The sequence below is a fragment of the Erinaceus europaeus genome, chromosome 12, assembly GCF_950295315.1.
Source record: "Erinaceus europaeus chromosome 12, mEriEur2.1, whole genome shotgun sequence".
NCBI lineage: Eukaryota > Metazoa > Chordata > Mammalia > Eulipotyphla > Erinaceidae > Erinaceus > Erinaceus europaeus.
The window spans coordinates 11369059-11385346 of NC_080173.1; the positions used below are offsets into that span (position 1 = coordinate 11369059).

At 46.2% G+C, this 16288-nt stretch overlaps 2 protein-coding genes across 4 annotated transcripts in view; one reads left to right on the plus strand and one right to left on the minus strand.

Moving 5' to 3' along the window:
- The window catches only part of RAB37 (RAB37, member RAS oncogene family), a 72010-nt gene that overhangs the window by 14118 nt on the left and 41604 nt on the right, over nucleotides 1-16288 (plus strand). The window lies entirely within an intron of this gene.
- The window catches only part of LOC132541832 (CMRF35-like molecule 1), a 12012-nt gene continuing 5683 nt past the window's right edge, over nucleotides 9960-16288 (minus strand). Inside the window, exons 2-6 of one of the 3 annotated variants that reach the window (XM_060202701.1) lie at nucleotides 15509-15615; nucleotides 14394-14495; nucleotides 12185-12207; nucleotides 11727-11867; nucleotides 9960-11002 (exon numbers count right to left, since the gene is read on the minus strand). In XM_060202701.1, coding sequence (XP_060058684.1) covers nucleotides 10847-11002; nucleotides 11727-11867; nucleotides 12185-12207; nucleotides 14394-14495; nucleotides 15509-15512 — 426 coding nt within the window. In that variant the 5' untranslated portion in view covers nucleotides 15513-15615 and the 3' untranslated portion in view covers nucleotides 9960-10846. Of the gene's footprint in view, nucleotides 11003-11726; nucleotides 11868-12184; nucleotides 12208-14393; nucleotides 14501-15508; nucleotides 15616-16288 lie in introns of all 3 variants that reach the window. The other 2 variants (XM_060202702.1, XM_060202703.1) reach the window with 2 other exon arrangements.

Below are 16288 nucleotides of genomic sequence, written 5' to 3' on the forward strand. Positions count from 1 at the left end.
GGCAGTAGCACACCTGGTTAAGCATATATATTATCATGCACAAGGATCAAGGTTCAAGCCCACCACCTTCAAGGAGAAAACTCCACAAGTAAGTCTTGTGAAGCAAGACTGCAGGTGTCTATCTTTCTCTCCCTCCCTCTCTCTCTCTCTCTCTCTCTCCTCCCCCCTCTCAGTTTCTCTCTGTCCTACCAAGTCTAATAGAAGGAAAACAAGAAAGATGGATTGGGGAGACAGCATAAAAGTCATGCAGAGAGACTGTCATGCCTGAGGCTTGAAATTCTCAGTCTGAGCTGAGCAGTGCTCGGGGGAAAAATAAATAAATAAAAATTAAGTATAACTCAGGAAAAGAAAAGAAGAAAAAAAAAATCGCCACTAGGAGCAGTGGATTCATAGTGCCAGCACCAAGCCCCAAGGATAACCCTAGAGGCAATAAAAGAAAAAAGAAAAGAAAAGAAAAAAAAAAAAAAGAAATGATCTGATGTCATAGGCTTATTGGGCCCTTTCAATAGGAATAGACTTCCTGTGGAGGAAATAGATGACTTCACTTCAGTCGCCCAGGGAAAAGGTCAATCTGGGGACAGGAGATGGGCTCATAGGAGCTGAAGTTCAGGCTGCGGTGGAAGGACACTTTTCTCCCCTTTGTGGGTCAGCTGGTATGAACACAGATCGCTGGTTGCTCCCACAGAGGGTAAGATGTGAGGAGTTGGTGCCACTCAGAGGCCACTGAGAAGTAAAGAAGTCAGCCCCACAAGATCAAAGTCACTGTCATGGGTGTGAGCAAGTGTAAGCAGGGCATAGAGTTCACACTTAGAAGGGCCTAGGACTGACTTAATCCTCTGCTGGTGTCCTTTTGAGTCTTAGTAAGTTTTTTACAAGAAGCATTGTATACATATTTTTTCTTTTCTTACTGCCCAACTCTGGCTGGTGGTGATTTGGGGATAGAACCTGGGACCTTGGAGCCTCAGGCATCAGAATTCCTTCACATAAGCATTGTGCTATCCCCCCTACCCAAAGGGCCACATTTTTATTTGGGGCTGAGCCCAACAAGCTAAGTAGCCATTCCTACTGTCAAATGACCACCCCCCCAGGGTCTGAACCTTGGCCTGTGCCACAGTTCTGAGCCAGCTCTATGGTGTATTTTTATTGTTTTTGGATTCACACCAAAACTTGTGATTCTAGCTGAGTCCTGAGGGGCCCCGGGACGGGCCAGCTTATCCACTAGACAGAACTGAATGGCACTCCTCCTCCACAGAGGGGCCACTGCGTTAACAGGGGGTCCCAAGGGCCAGAAGTGACTGTGTCTAGCAGAACAGCAATCTAGGAGGGTCACAGGCAGTGGGGAGCATGATGTGAGAGGAAGATCAGAAAGAAAAATAAACGTGGATAGGCAGGCTCGCAGGGTAAGTGACTACACCATAGCACTAAGGAGGAAGTGAGCTCAGAGATAAGAGAGTCATGGGGACCAGGTGGTGGCACACCTGGTTGAGCGCACATGGTACAGTTCACGAGGACCCGGGTTCAAGCCCCCGATCCCCACCAGCAGGGGGAAAGGTTCAGTAGTGCTGAAGCAGTGCTGCAGGTGTCTCTCTGTTTCTCTAATTTCCCCTTTCTCTCTATTTCTGGCTGTCTCTAACCAATAAATAAATAAAGATTAGAATTTATTTTTTAAAAAGAGAGATGAGAGAGTTGTGCTGGGCTGAACACAAGTTTTACTGGTGGCTTTCGGCTAGTAACAGGAGCTGTAATTATCCAGGCATATTTAATTACAAAACTGAGCAATGGGGAGCAGAGAAAAAAAAAGTTCCCTGGAAGGAAACCGAAGGACTCTGTACCCCCATTACACCAGGACCCAATGGGTTGGTCACCAAAAATCTTGTTTTTATACCATCAATGAAAGGGAAACAAGTGATATGAAAGAAAAGAGAAAAAGAGAGAGAGAGAGAGACTTGGAAGTAGTAATAGGTGTAGGAGTGAACTAGGAAGGGACTGAAGGCTGGACCGCTGAAAAATGGGGGGGAAATATCTACAGAGACATAGATATGGGTAGACAGTTATAAGATCAGCCTATTTAGGCGACCTTGGGAGAACTACTGCAGTTTCCAGTGGAAGAGATGAGACACAGAACTCCGATGGTGGGAAGTGTAGGGGTAGAGAACATAATGGTTATGCAAAGAGACTCTCATGCCTGAAGCTCTGAAGTCCCAGGTTCAATCCCCCTGCACCACCATAAGTCAGAGCTGTGCAGTGCCCTGGGGTTTCTCTGCGTCTTTCTCTCTCTGCATCTCTTTCAAAAATAAAATAAATAAAATACTTTAAAAAATATTTTTTTAAAAAAGAAAGAAATGTATGGAACTGTACCACTACTACCTCACAATTTTGTAAATCAATATTAATCTCATATATATGAAGTCCTTTGTGATGCCACTCTTCACATTAAAATGAAATACACTCTAACACAGACATTTTGTCATCCATATTTCTTTTTAATGATTACACAGTATGATATTGTATGAAGCAGGTCTGTCAGTGTCTATCTTTCTCTCCCCCTCTGTCTTCCCCTCCTCTCTTGATTTCTCTCTGTCCTATCCAACAACAACGACATCAGTAACAACAACAATAATAACTACAACAATAAAACAACAAGGGCAACAAAAGGGAATAAATAAATAAATAAATATTTTTTAAAAAGAACTGTAACAAGACTGGCCTCCACTCTGCTCAGGGCAGGCCTTGTACTACACACATCTTCAGAATGTCTTTTATTTCTGACTTCTAGGAACATAGTCTTTTTCCTTTCTTAATCCTGAGCCTGATGGGACCGGGATGGTGTACTCAGTTATGTCATCATGTGCAAGGACCCAGTCCCCACCTCCAGGGGGTGAAGCTTCACAAATATAAAGCAGTGCTGTGGGTCTCTCTATCATGATTATTAAATAAATAAGTAAATACAATTATATTTTATTTTTAATTTTTTGCCTCCAGGGCTCAGTGCCTACACCACAAATCCACTGCTCCTGGAGGCTATTTTTTCCCTTTTGTTGCCCTTGTTGTTTATTGTTGTTATTATTATTGTATTGTTATTGCTGTCGTTGTTGTTGGACAGGACAGAGAAATCAAGAGAGGAGGGGAAGACAGAGTTGAGGAGAGAAAGACACCTGCAGACCTGCTTCATTGCTTGTGAAGTGACCCACCTGCAGGTGGCTCGAACAGGGATCCTTAACGCTGGTCCTTGCGCTTTGCACCATGTGCACTTAACCCACTGCACTACCACCCGACCCCCACAATTATATTTTATTAATGAGAAAGATATGAGGAGAGAAAGAGAAAGAACCAGACAACTCTGGTACATGTGCTGCCAGGGACTGAACTCAGGACCTCATGCTTGAGAGTCCGATGCTTTATCCACTGTGCCACCTCCCAGACCACTAAAATTTTATGTTTAAAAAAATCTTGAACCTGTTCTCAGAGTGACCTTTGACGAAACCAATGGCTTAGTTATACCTCCCTGATCCAAGGGCCTCACGTCTTCAGGGCAGGGCCATGTGAAACTGTGTTTACAGTGGACTATGTTGAGAGGACTTGTGCTGAGCAGGGAGAATCTGACTGACTGAAAAGGCCCTTTCACAACTTATGTAAGACCATGAGGCCATCATGAGTGGCTAAGTCAGCAGTCAGGTGACTGACTGTAACTACTGGAAGGCTTCAGGGGCTAGACTCTACCAGCTGGGCCATGATAGAGACAGTCCAGCTCTAGAGAAGTGCATGAAGAAGTTCTGAGTGACTATCACTCTTTAGTGCAAACCTTAGTGCCAACTTTTGATAAAGGAGTGCTCAATTCATAGGAAATTATGGGATGGGAGTCGATATCATAACTGTCATGCAAAGAAACTCGTGGCTTATGCTCCAAAGTCCCAGGTTCAATCCCCCGCACTACCATAAGCCAGAGCTGATTAATGCTATAGGGGAAAAAGAAAAAAAGGAAATTATGCACACTCAACATAAGTCCATATTGGCATAAAGTTACCAGCTATCTTTTCAAGGAAACACTACATTTCTTTTGACTTGTAGGTGCTCCAATGTCCTTTATTTTATGAAATTCTGGTCATAACAAGATTTAGTAGATGCTTTTTTTTTTTTGCCTCCAGGGTTATTGCTGGGGCTCAGTGCCTACACCATGAATCTATTGTTCCTGGAGGCTATTTTTTTTCTTTTGTTGCCCTTATTGTTTTTTATCATTGTTGTGGTTATTATTATTGTTATTACTGGTCATTGTTGTTGGGTGGGACAGAGAGAAATGGAGAGAGGAAGGGAAGATAGAGAGGGAGAGAGAAAGACAAGACACACCTGCAGACTTGCTTCACTGCCTGTGAAGTGACTCCCCTGCAGGTGGGGAGCCGAGGTCTTGAATTGCAATCCTTGCGCTTTGCATCATGTGCGCTTAACCCGTTGCGCTACTGCCCAAGCCCCAGTAGACATTTTCTTAACTGAGCCTTCTTACTAAGACACCCAGCACACTTCAGTCCCTTCCCCTTGGTGAAGTCTATAATTCTATCTATTTGTGCCAGTGGGTGGGTTCTTCTCTTGAAATGCCACATCTGCTCTCACAACTGAGGTTCACATTTAACAGGAGTCAGCTGTTTTGGGGTTCGTGCTTGTGTAGGTGAGTGACACGTGTAAATTATAGTTATGTGATTTGATTCCTTCATAAACTAGTCAACTAAGAGTATAAAGAGAAAAGGATATTGACCAATAAAATAAGTGTAAACAGAAAAGGAGAAACTGATAGGACAGGAATAGCATGTGAGAAGTCTTGGATTCGAATTCTAGAACTGCATAAAAATAAGAAAGGGGGTGTAGGCAGTGGCATACCAGGTTAAATGCACATAATATGAAGCACAAGGACATGCAAACAACACATGCAAAGATCCTGGTTCGAGCCTCTGGCTTCCTGCCTGGAGGAGGGTTGCTTCAAGCAGTGAAGCAGGTCCGCAGGTGAAGTGGGTCTGCAGGTGTCTATCTTTCTCTCCCCTTCTCTGCCTTGCCCTCCTCTCTCAGTTTCTCTTTGTTCTATCCAACAACAATGGGGAAAAAATGGTTGCCAGGAGCAGTGGATTCATAGTGCAAGCACTGGGCCCCAGTGATAACCCTAGAGACATAAATAAATAAATAAACAAATAAATAAATACAAGAAACAAGGGTCTGAGAACTAGATCAGCAGGTACATCATACACTTTGTTATCTCTGGACCCTGGATCCAATCCCAAGCATCATGTGAAAGAAACACCAGTGGGAACTCACCTCATGGATGGTGCATCAGTGGATTAGATAAGAATGCACTGACTTAGCAGGACAAAAGATTGACCACTCTGTAGTACCTCCTAATCTAAAAATAGCATTGATACATGAAATCAACTGATTCCAGCAGTCTGGCCCTTCCAGAACTAAGCATCTTTGAACACTGTTTTGAAGATATTAAGCAAAAGGATCCTTCAAGTCTCCCGGGCCCCCACTTGCAGGGGGGTGAGAATCTTTACAAGTGGTGAAACAGTGCTGCAGATGTCTCTCTTTCTCTCCCTCTCCCCATTTCTTCTCTATTTCTCTCTGTTGTAGAAAATAAAATGGGGGGGGGGATGGAGGAGAGGAGCAGCCTTCAGTGTCATTTCCATCTATCATTTATCTTAATCCTATTTTGGAAGGTTCCATCCAAATACTTCCCTTCAACTGATGATCCACAACGATGTCTTCTGAAAGCCACTAATATTCCCATGCTTCTCTAAAGGAGACTATCTAGCCCCCTACAGTCTTTAGAGTAGAATAGTTAAATATTTATAACTCAAAAACCAAAGGAAAGAACCCCAGCAGCATTAGCCAGGCTACAAATAACCAGGCGTCCGATCAGAACTGAGAAGTTCAATATATTGCTGTTCAGAAACCATACAGAAAAACAGTGATTCCCTCACCCAGAACAGAGGAACCATGACTCATTCTTCCCTCTTGCAATAAAGGTACTAGTTCAACACCCCTCAAAAAATCTGCCTCGACTAACTCTTAGTGGAACAGCTGGGCATGAATAAGACAACATCAAGATATCAATCTGAGAATATTGTGAAACAAGTTCCTTTCCTCCTTCTTGCTTGTTTGTTTCCTACAGCCCTGGCCACTTCCCTAGGCTATAGATTCAGTTTGAACAAGTTGACCTGAATTTGAGTTAGGTTCAAGGCAGATTTCCATACATAGTCTATGACTCAACACACAGAGAACATGGAAACTCCCCATGAGGACCACCACTCAGAAATCTGCTCTGTCTAGTCATGGAATAGACTGAACTTGGTTCACAAAAGCCAGGGGCTAATCAGCACCTTCATTCTCTCTCTCTCTCTCTCTCTCTCTCTCTCTCTCTCTCTCTCTCTCTCTTTTTAAAAGATTTTATTGATTTATTAATGAGAAAGATAGGAGAGAGAGAAAGAAAGAACCAGACATTAATCACTCTGGTACATGTGCTGCCAGGGATCAAACTCAGGACCCCATGCTTGAGAGTCCAGTGCTTTCTCCACTGAGCCACCTCCCAGACCACTCAGCACTTCCATTCTCTTTGAGCATGAAAAGGGTCCCTTTCAGGCAGCCACCAACTCTGATGAACAGAATTTTGAATAAAAACCTTATATCCAGCGGTATATCTAGCAGTATACATCATAGACCTTTTTAAAAACTTGAAGGAAATAATGAAACACCTCCAGAGTAGATGGGTCTTTATTTTTATTACAGGTCCCTTGCACACACACTCATTCACACAGTTTCACTGCTCCCAGATCAACTTTTCTTTCTTTTTATTTTAGAGAAGTAGAGACACAGAGAAAGAGAGACATCATAGGACCATTCCACCATCTGTAGAACTTCTGGTGCTATTCACGGTATGCCCGTGTGGAAGTGGGGCTCAAGCCTGGGTCCTGCTGCATATCAAGACATGCGCTCTGGTAATCTAGCCCCTACGTTAGTCATTTAAAATCAATTTACCTTTCCTTAATTCAGCCAGAGTGCCAGAACCTTTTGTTTCCAGCCCTCAAACACAATACACACAAAGACAGAAGCAGTCAGACTCCTCCCAGCCAAACTAAACACAGTTTAATTCCCAGTTCCCCGTGTTTCTAGATTTATGTCAGAACTAATTTTCACTCATCTGTGACAGGTTTCCGGAAAATGTGAAGTTCTTACTGTCCGACAAAGGTCTAGACTTACAGATTCTGTTTGGTGCTGGCTACTTAAAGGAGCTAGAGGGTAATGGTAGATAGCATAATGGTTATGCAAAGAGAGTCTCTTGACTGAGGTTCCAAAGTCCCAGGTTCAATCCCCTGCAACTACACCACCATAAACCAGAGCTGAGCAGTGCACTGGTTTAAAAAAAGGAGCGAGGGAGTTGAGCTGTAGCACAGCAGGTTAAGTGCAGGTGGTGCAAAGCGCAAGGACTGGCGTAAGGACCCCGGTTCGAGCCCCCGGCTCCCCACCTGCAGGGGACTCGATTTGCAAACAGTGAAGCAGATCTGCAGGTGTCTGTCTTTCTCTCCCCCTCTGTCTCCATTTCTCTCTCCATTTCTCTCTGTCCTATCTAACAACGACGACATCAATAATGACTACAACAATAAAACAGCAAAGGCAACAAAAGGGAATAGATAGATAGATAGATAGATAGATAGATGATAGATAGATAGATAGATAGATAGATAGATAGATAGATAGATAGATAGATAGATATTTCTTTAAAAAATGAAAAAAAGGAGCAAGAAGATGACTTATCCAGTAGAACACACACTTCACCATGTGCAAAGACCGGGTTCAAGGCCCCATGCATCACACAGAAGCACCATGCAAAGGAGAAATTTCACAAGCTGTGAAACAGGATCGTGGTGTGTTTCTCCTTCTCTCTCTGTCTCTCTCTACCTCTACTTTGCCTAGCCAACTCTCACCCTCAAAAAAAAAAAATCTGTCAGTAGCAGAAGAATTATGTGCAGGCACAAAACCCCAAAGAAAACTAGAGAGAAAAAGAACTGAGCAATAAAGCTAGTTTATGCACAGAAACTAAAAAAACTCAGTGATGCATTGGCCCAAGGACTTCTGTCATGATATTTATTATTCTACTTTCAGTCATTCTCGATTGCTCTGCTTTGAGCTTTTCCATTTAAAAATCTCTCTGTACGCACTTCTTGCTCTGTAAATCTTAAAGCAGTCAGAGTCAAAATCAGTCAGTCTATTCTGACCTGGTCAGTTTACTTATTTATTTTTTATTGCCACCAGGGTTATTGCTGGGGCCCTGGTGCTGGCACTAGGAATTCACTGATACCGGTGACCATCCCCCCCCCCCTTCCCTCAACCTCTATTTTATTCGATAGGACAGAGAGAAATAAGAGGGGAGGGAGAGATAGGGAGAAAGAGACATCTGCAGACCTGCTTCAGGTGGGAAGCAGGGTGCCCACCGGGTCCTTGCAGGAGTCTTAGCACATAGTACTATGTACACTTAACAGGATATGTCCCTACCCAAACCCCCCCCACACCTGGTCAGTTTAAATGGTCAGTTTAAAGAGTTTTTAAGTTTGGGGCTAGAATAGCATAGTGGTTATGCTAAAAGGATATCCGTGCCTGAGGCAACAAAGATCCCAGGTTCAATCTCCTGCTCTAGCTTAAGCTAGAGCCATGCAGTGCTGGGTGGGGGGAAGACTTAAACTTGCTTGGGCATTGCAAATTTCTCTCAGGATAGTTCATCTCTTGAGATTTTAGGGGACCACATTTTGGAGAATGGAAGCAAAAGCAAAGAGCAGCACATTCTGGGGTGCCCTTTAGAGGGGAGAAGCAAGAGGTGGCAAGTTCAGCATGATGTGATGATGTCATCACTGGCTGCCAGGAGGAGAACTAAAGACAGGGAACAAAAGAGAGACTGCCGGCAGAGGACTGGATGGTGACTTGAAATAGCCTGGAAATCACAGAAATGGACAGTTACTGTAGAAGTTGAGCTGAAAAATAAATGCAAAATGGTGATTAAAAGATAGGTACGCCTAGACTCTAGTAACTCAAGGGTTAAGTAAGCAATTACAAGACAGACCCTGAGCCTGGAGAGAAAGAGACAACTACAGGACCAAATGGTGAGAAAGAAACCTCCCCCGAGCCTGAAGTCAAGAAGAGATAATCACAAAAAAAAAACAAACCCATACTTCCCCCATATGCAGGTGATAGATAACCACAACTGTAAAACTATCATGTAGTTACTTTGTAGACCTGAGCTTTGTCACATAGACTATTCATTCTGATCCCTATAGAAGCCTTAACAGGACTTAGAGTGGGGGTTGAATGCTGGGAGAGCTGCTGTGTCAGCCACTCAGTTTTTCAGCCCTAGCTTGGCTAGAAATGAAAGACTCTTTGTTTTTACATCACTCTGGTCTCTTGGTGTCTTCCTTGGATGACCGGACCCAACATTACAACAGGATTCTGGATAGAGGGCTGCCAGGACTCCAAAACTGAGATAAGTTCAGTGTCTTTAAGTACCTTGCTAACTATCCCAGAGTGGGTATCTGCATGCATACACACACACACACACACACACACACACACACACACACACACACACACACACGCACATGCACACACACGTACATGCACATGTAAACATTTACACTCACACATATGCAATTCTTCTTATACACACAATGCATGCAGGGCAGTGGCCCAGACCTCAGATTCTAAGCTAAATGCCCACATTCAAATTCCAACCCACCCACTTGCTAGTGAGAAAACTTAATTCAACTCACAGAGCCTTCTGTGCCCCTAATTCCTTATCTGTGAAATGGGACAGTAACAAAGATGACCTCAAGAAATGTTATGCATGTGTAAACTATTGTATTTACTTTCAAATGTAAAAAATTGATTCCCCAATAAAGAAATTTAAAAAAAAAAAAAAAGATGACCTCATGGTGTCTTGGTGAGAATCACTTTACTTAGTGTGGTTAAAGCATGTAGGGCAGGGCACCTTCCCCACAGGTATTATTTCCTACTGTTGTTGTAGAAAGCTACCACAGATTTAGTGGCAGAGCTGGAACAATGGAAATTTATGCTCTGGGTCTGCAAACCAGAAGTGCTAAACCAGTCTCACTAAGTTCAAGTCAAAGTGTCACCAGGGCTGGTTGCTTCTGGAGACTCCAGTGCCTACAAGAGGCTGTGGTGTCCTTGGCTCCTGGCAACATCACTCCAGCTTCCAATTCTCTCATCTTATTGTCTCTCTTCTGACCTTCCTGCCCCTCTCTGATAAAGACCCTTGTGATTCCATTTAGAGCCCACCTGAAAAATTCTGAATAATCTTCCCATCTCAAAACCTTCAGGTTTATTACATCTAAGAAGTTCTTTTGCTATATTAGGACATAGATATGTGGGGAGGAGCATTATTCAGCCTACCACACACACAGTAAGCAATAAATAAAGATTAATTGCTATAATTTATCATTACTGACTGGGGAAGTAGCATAATGGCTATGCAAAAGACTTGAACCTCCAAGACCCCAGGTTCAGTGCCCATACCACCATAAGCCAGAGCTGAGCAGTGCTCTGGTTAAAAAAATATTATTATTATCATCTTCATCAACTTTAACATGGCTACAGCATATCCCTAGTCATCCCCCTCCCACAACTATCTTGGAGTAGAATGCATGTGGAGAGACCTCTTTCCAACTCCCAGAAGTCCCCCAAGTCTAGTCTCAAATCCAAGTCGAGCTGGAGTGATACCAGCTGCATCGAGCAGAAGCCTCAGTCACTGGCTGGTCCCCGTGAGGCGACACTGTAGGGCCAGAGAGGGGCCTTGGAGCGCAGACTAGGTCCTACGGATGATGCTGTATTCTATGTGCTCCTCTTGGCTCCTGCTGGGTGTGTGGGTGCTGAAGTAATCCATGTTGCCATAGGTTGGCTCTGGATTTGAGGTATCCAAAGACAGAGTCGCATAGGAAATGTCTTCTTTCTGGAAGGAGGCCTATGAGGAAGATGGTTGTGGAGTCACAGAGGCTGACAGAGGGCTGTGACCATGGACACAAGAGGCCTTCCATTATGAGAAAGGGGAGGTTGAGGGAGAGGTGTGTGGGCCTGAGCCCCATGGCTCCTCCCCTCCCCTCCACCCAGGCCTCAGTTCCTTCCGTCCCCTCCACCAGGTACCCTGAGTACCTCCACAGGGGATTCTACTCCCCCAACCCACTTCACAGGGGTCTCTGGGTCATAGGCCTATCTGGATCCCTCTTTTTTACAAAGACCATGTGAGCCTGCTGCCTGAGTCCCAGGGCTGAGCCTCATGTGGAGACATTCCCAAAGAGCTAAATTCACAGCAGTATAAGGCTCTCACAAGCAATATTTAGGAGGAGGGAGGTCATCTCTAGAACTTCACTGGTCCTGGATGGCTTTTACTTTTTCCACACAGAAAGAGTCATGCAGAGATAGAAGAGAAAAAGAGAGAGAGAGAGAGAGAGAGAGACCGACCGAGACCACAGCACTGAATGAAGCTTCTTTCAATGAGGTAGGGACCCGGCTCAAACCTGCTATCCAAACACTGTCCAAGTGAGCTAACCCCACAAGCAAGTTTAATAGTAGCCCCACCTATTCTGGCACCTACCTTCTTCCACCGTGCCCATGGGCAGAAGAATTCTCACCCTCACCCAAGAGCCACAGTGGATCTGAGCCCTATAGCAGCCCCAACCAGTACTCACTATGATGGTGTAGTCCACTTCCTCCTGGTCTCCCTGGGCCAGGGAGGGGTCTGTGGCCTTTTTCTGGGGGGAGCTGAGGGAGGCTTCAGTCTGCTGTAATGTCAGGTTTGTGTAGATTTCACCCTCTGGGTGCTGTAGTTCCTGAGACAGGAAGCACAAAGTTCTCTTCTGTAAAGGGATGCCCGTCTCCTGGCCTCCCTGGGTCCCCCTCTCCTGGGTTCCTCTGACACCTCCATTCCTCAGTCTCCCATGCCTACCCTCCTTCTTGTGTTTCCAGCCCTCCCTCACCCCTGCCCCATTCTGCAGGACCCCTTCCTAAAGCTTTGCAGCCGGGCCCTGAGAATAAGGACACGTAAGTTCATGGTATGTCTGCTCCATCTGAACCTAGGAGCTCCTGGCTAATGAAGGCGAGGAGGGAAGGGGCAAGCCCATGACTCTGATCTCCCTGGGACTCTTACCTGCTCTGGGGATCTCCCAGCAGCTAAAAGGCAAAAACCATCAGAATCAGAGCCCATCCTGTACTCACAAAACCCTCCCCCAGCCCCCAGATCTGAGGGAGACAAATACAGGAAGAAAAGGGGTGAATTAGGCTCCAGGATCAGAGAGAGGAGACATAGCTTTAATTGTGATCCTGCAGGGACATTCCCTGTGCTATTGGTCACCTCAGCTCTCTGGGCTTCCATGTCTGCACCTGAGATAGAAGAGAACTTATACATATATATGTCCCCAGGTCCTGTAGCTATGTCATTAACTGATCACCCCCCTTGACCCCCTGGAATTGCTTTCATTCTATGTAATCCAGGCTCAGCCAGCAAATTTGGTCAGAATTTCTACTGTCAAGTTGCCATTTCTTCCTGATTCACCATTTAGGAGTCATCTCAAAGGCATAGACACCCACTTACCCCTCCAGTCTCTCCCTCCCTAGCTCGCTCAGCACAGGGCTCATGTCTACCTGTTACTTCTATCCCCACTGAATTCTAGTTAGTCTTTTTTTTTTTTTTTTTGCCTCCAGGGTTATTGCTGGGGCTCGGTGCCTGCACTTACGAATCCACTGCTCCTGGAGGCCTTTTTTTTTTTTTTTTTTTTCATTTTGTTGTCCTTGTTTTATCATTGTTGTGGTTATTATTGTTGTTGTTACTGATGTCATTGTTGTTGGATAGGACAGAGAGAAAAGGAGAGAGGAGGGGAATATAGAGAAGGGGAGAGAAAGACAGACACCTGCAGACCTGCTTCACCACCTGTGAAGCGACTCCCCTGCAGGTGGGGAGCCAGGGGCTCGAACCGGAATCCTTATGCCAGTCCTTGCGCTTTGCACCATGTGCGCTTAACCTGCTGCACTACCGCCCAGCCCCCTGGTTAGTCTTTCAGTGGGTTGTGAACTGCTGGGTGATAGCTGGGGAAGGTCTCTCCCTGTGCCTGGCACACACATGCCCCCGTCAGTGAAAGTTATCTGTGGAGTGAAGGATGCCCCAGGCTGCCCCCTGAGTGGAGAGAAGGAGCTGGAGCGGCCTGGGGTGGAGCAGGTGTCAAGAGTCCGACTGGTTCTCCTTGATTTCTGCCCTCCACCAGGCCACCTGCTGTGCCATCTACTTGAGAGACAGCAGAGAAACAAAAAAGGTTTTTCTCTTGGTTTTCAGTTTCCAAAGTCTAACTACTGAGGAACTCAGAAAGTACTTGGAACTTAGATCACAGACAATATCGTTGGGAAGAGAGGGGATAAAGCAAAAGGTTCAGGTTCCCTCCCACATAACAGATGTCTCATCTGTGGGAAGAGATGTGTTGGCATGAAAGCCTAGGTCCCGTCGGTTTCTGAGAAGGGTGCAACTAGTGTGAGAATGTGGAAGTGGAGCCAGACAGGAAAAGGACTTAGTTAAGGCCAGACCTCGTGAGTGGAAAGACTCTTCCCTCAAGGGCAAACTTACACAGAGCAAATAGGCCAGCCTGAGACGAGCTGGGAGAGGAGGAGCAAAAGTGGGAGTGGCCACCAGCCTTTCTCAATCCCAGAGACGCTGTGTGTGCACATGTGTGTTTGCATGTATGTCCTTGTGTATACATGTGTTCATTCACTGTGTGCACCTTTGGGGGGTGCGTACCGCATGCTCATGCACTGTGTGTCAAGTGTACATTCACTTGTGTGCACACGTGTTGTGTTAGCTGTTGTGGTCATGTGTGCATACACATATGCACGTCCATGTGTGCACAAGTGTAATTTTGTTGCGTGCCTGGGCAGTTGTCCATGGCAGTGTGTGTTCATGTACGTGCCTGCATTCATGTGTGTGTGTTCATGCATATATATGTGGGTGTTTCTCCCTGCTGTCGTGTCATCTCATTATCTCCATCTAGGGTAATCTGAGCACTTTAGGCAAGCTTCCTGACTAAGGTCATTGTCTCCTCTGGCTTCAAAAAGCCAGGAAAGAGAGAATTAGGTGGACCTGAGATAAGACAGCCAGGAGAGATATCCAAGGCAAAAGCCAAATGCCTGAGCCTCTAGGGCCTCACCTGTAGGCTCCAGGTCTCACTCTCACCCCTCCCAGCTGCCAGTGGCCTTTGGAGTACATCCCTTCCAAGCCCTGCGGGTAATCACCGGTTGACCAGTTGACAGCTCCAGGTGACAGTGCCAATGGTCAACCCCTCACACTACACACTACAGCCCAGCCGACCTCTCACCTTCCTTCTGTCGCTTCAGCATTCTCCACTTCAGGAGTAAGACCGCCACCAAGAGAAGCAGCAACACAGCAATGATGAGGGGAATGAGGAGCTTCACGGGAACTGCTCTGGAAACAGCCAAGAATGCCATGTACCCTGGCTCACCTCCCACTGGGGCTTTACCCACCCACCCCAACAAACCCCACCTCACCCCCAGAAGCAGGGAGCCCCACATACCTTTTGTAGTTTCTTTTATTATTATTCTCATTTATTTATTTATTCTTGGATAGAGACAGAGAGAAGTTGAGAGGGGAAGGAGAAATAGAGAGGGAGAGACACAGGGAGGCGCCTGTGGTCCTGCTTCACCACTCGTGAAGCTTTCCCCCTGCAGGTGGGGGACCAGGGGCTTGAACCTGGGTCCTTGTGTACTATAATGTGTGTGCTTAACTGGGTGTGCCACCGCCTGGCCCCTCTTTCTGTAGTTTCTATAGGTTTCTGCTTCCCAACCTGGGGATCCCCACTCTGGAGTGCCCTCAAAAATGGTGAGAGGGGGAGAGAGAGAGGGAGGGAAGGATTCCACAAGACAGTCAGCAGACATTACACAGCAGCAGCCCCCCAGCCCACCCCAGGGCCCCTCCACAGCCTCTATGCTGGGCCAAATGGCATGTCTACCCACAGTTCAGGTCTGCTCAGAACCTGAGATGGTGACCATTTGGAAATAAGATCTTTGCAAACATAATCAAGTTAAGATCAGGTCCTGCAGACTGGCAGAGCAGGTGTTCTTAACAAAAGTAGAATTGGGCACAGATGCAGGGAAAAGGCATGCAGCCACAGAGGCAGGGATGGAAGGAAGATGCCACCAGTAAGAAATGTTTGGATTGCTTGAAGCCACTAAAAGAGAGGCCCAGGACAGACTCAAATTCTGAGCCTAAAAAGGAGCCAACCCAGCCAACACATGGATGTCAGATTCCTAGCCTCCTGGCCTATGAGAAGAATGGGAAGGGGTCCCAGCATCTCCCCCTCTGAGAGGAGCTTGAGGGTCCAGAGACAAGCTCTGGCTACAGAGTCCTCCCACACACACTGAAGGAGTTCAGGTCCTGTGGAAGCAGGGCACAGCAGTATCAGACCCAGCTTACCCATTGGTATAGCGGCTAATCACAGTCGAGGAGGATTTGGTCTCTTCTGGGGTGGCATGATGTAGTGGGAATAGCGATGGTAGAAGTGGTGGTCGGCACTATAGTTACTGTTTGATATGCAAACCAGATTATGTACTGCTCTGCCCACCATGCCCACACCGCAGCCCTGCGCAGACTGAGCCCGAGAAATGTGGGGTTCTCATTGTCCTGAGGAACCTGGAGTGAGGTCCTGGGAAGGAGTCTATGGCTGGACCTCTCCTGTCCTCCCCACTAATAGGAGACTCAGAGCTTCTAAGTCAAGTAGGGCTGAGCACTGAGCCGGGGGGATGTGAAGTTGTCCCTGGAGGACCAGTGGTTCCCAGGATGCTCAGGAATGTCATGTTTTTAATTCTGTGGGCAACCGAATCTGGCACTAAACTGCGAGGGGGAAAGACAATGTGTTCAGAAACTCTTTCCTTCATATATATAGTGTCCTTACCAAGCTCAAACCTGGGGTCATACACACAGCAAAACAGATGCACTATCCACCTAAGCTGTCTCATTAGCCCATTTCCAGAAAGTCATGATCCCATCCCAGCGAGAACACCTAAGAGAAGCCCTGCCCTCCACCCCAAGTGGCAGTGAGACCTCAAGACTATAAGACCTCAAGACTCAATGCCCCTTTGTGACAGTCCTTGTAGAGTGGCAGCTGTCACTCAAGAGGGACTTCAGGGATCGGGACAGAGCAGAACTGAGGAGACATGCGCCCACATGCACACACTCTTACCTGAGTCTGAGTCA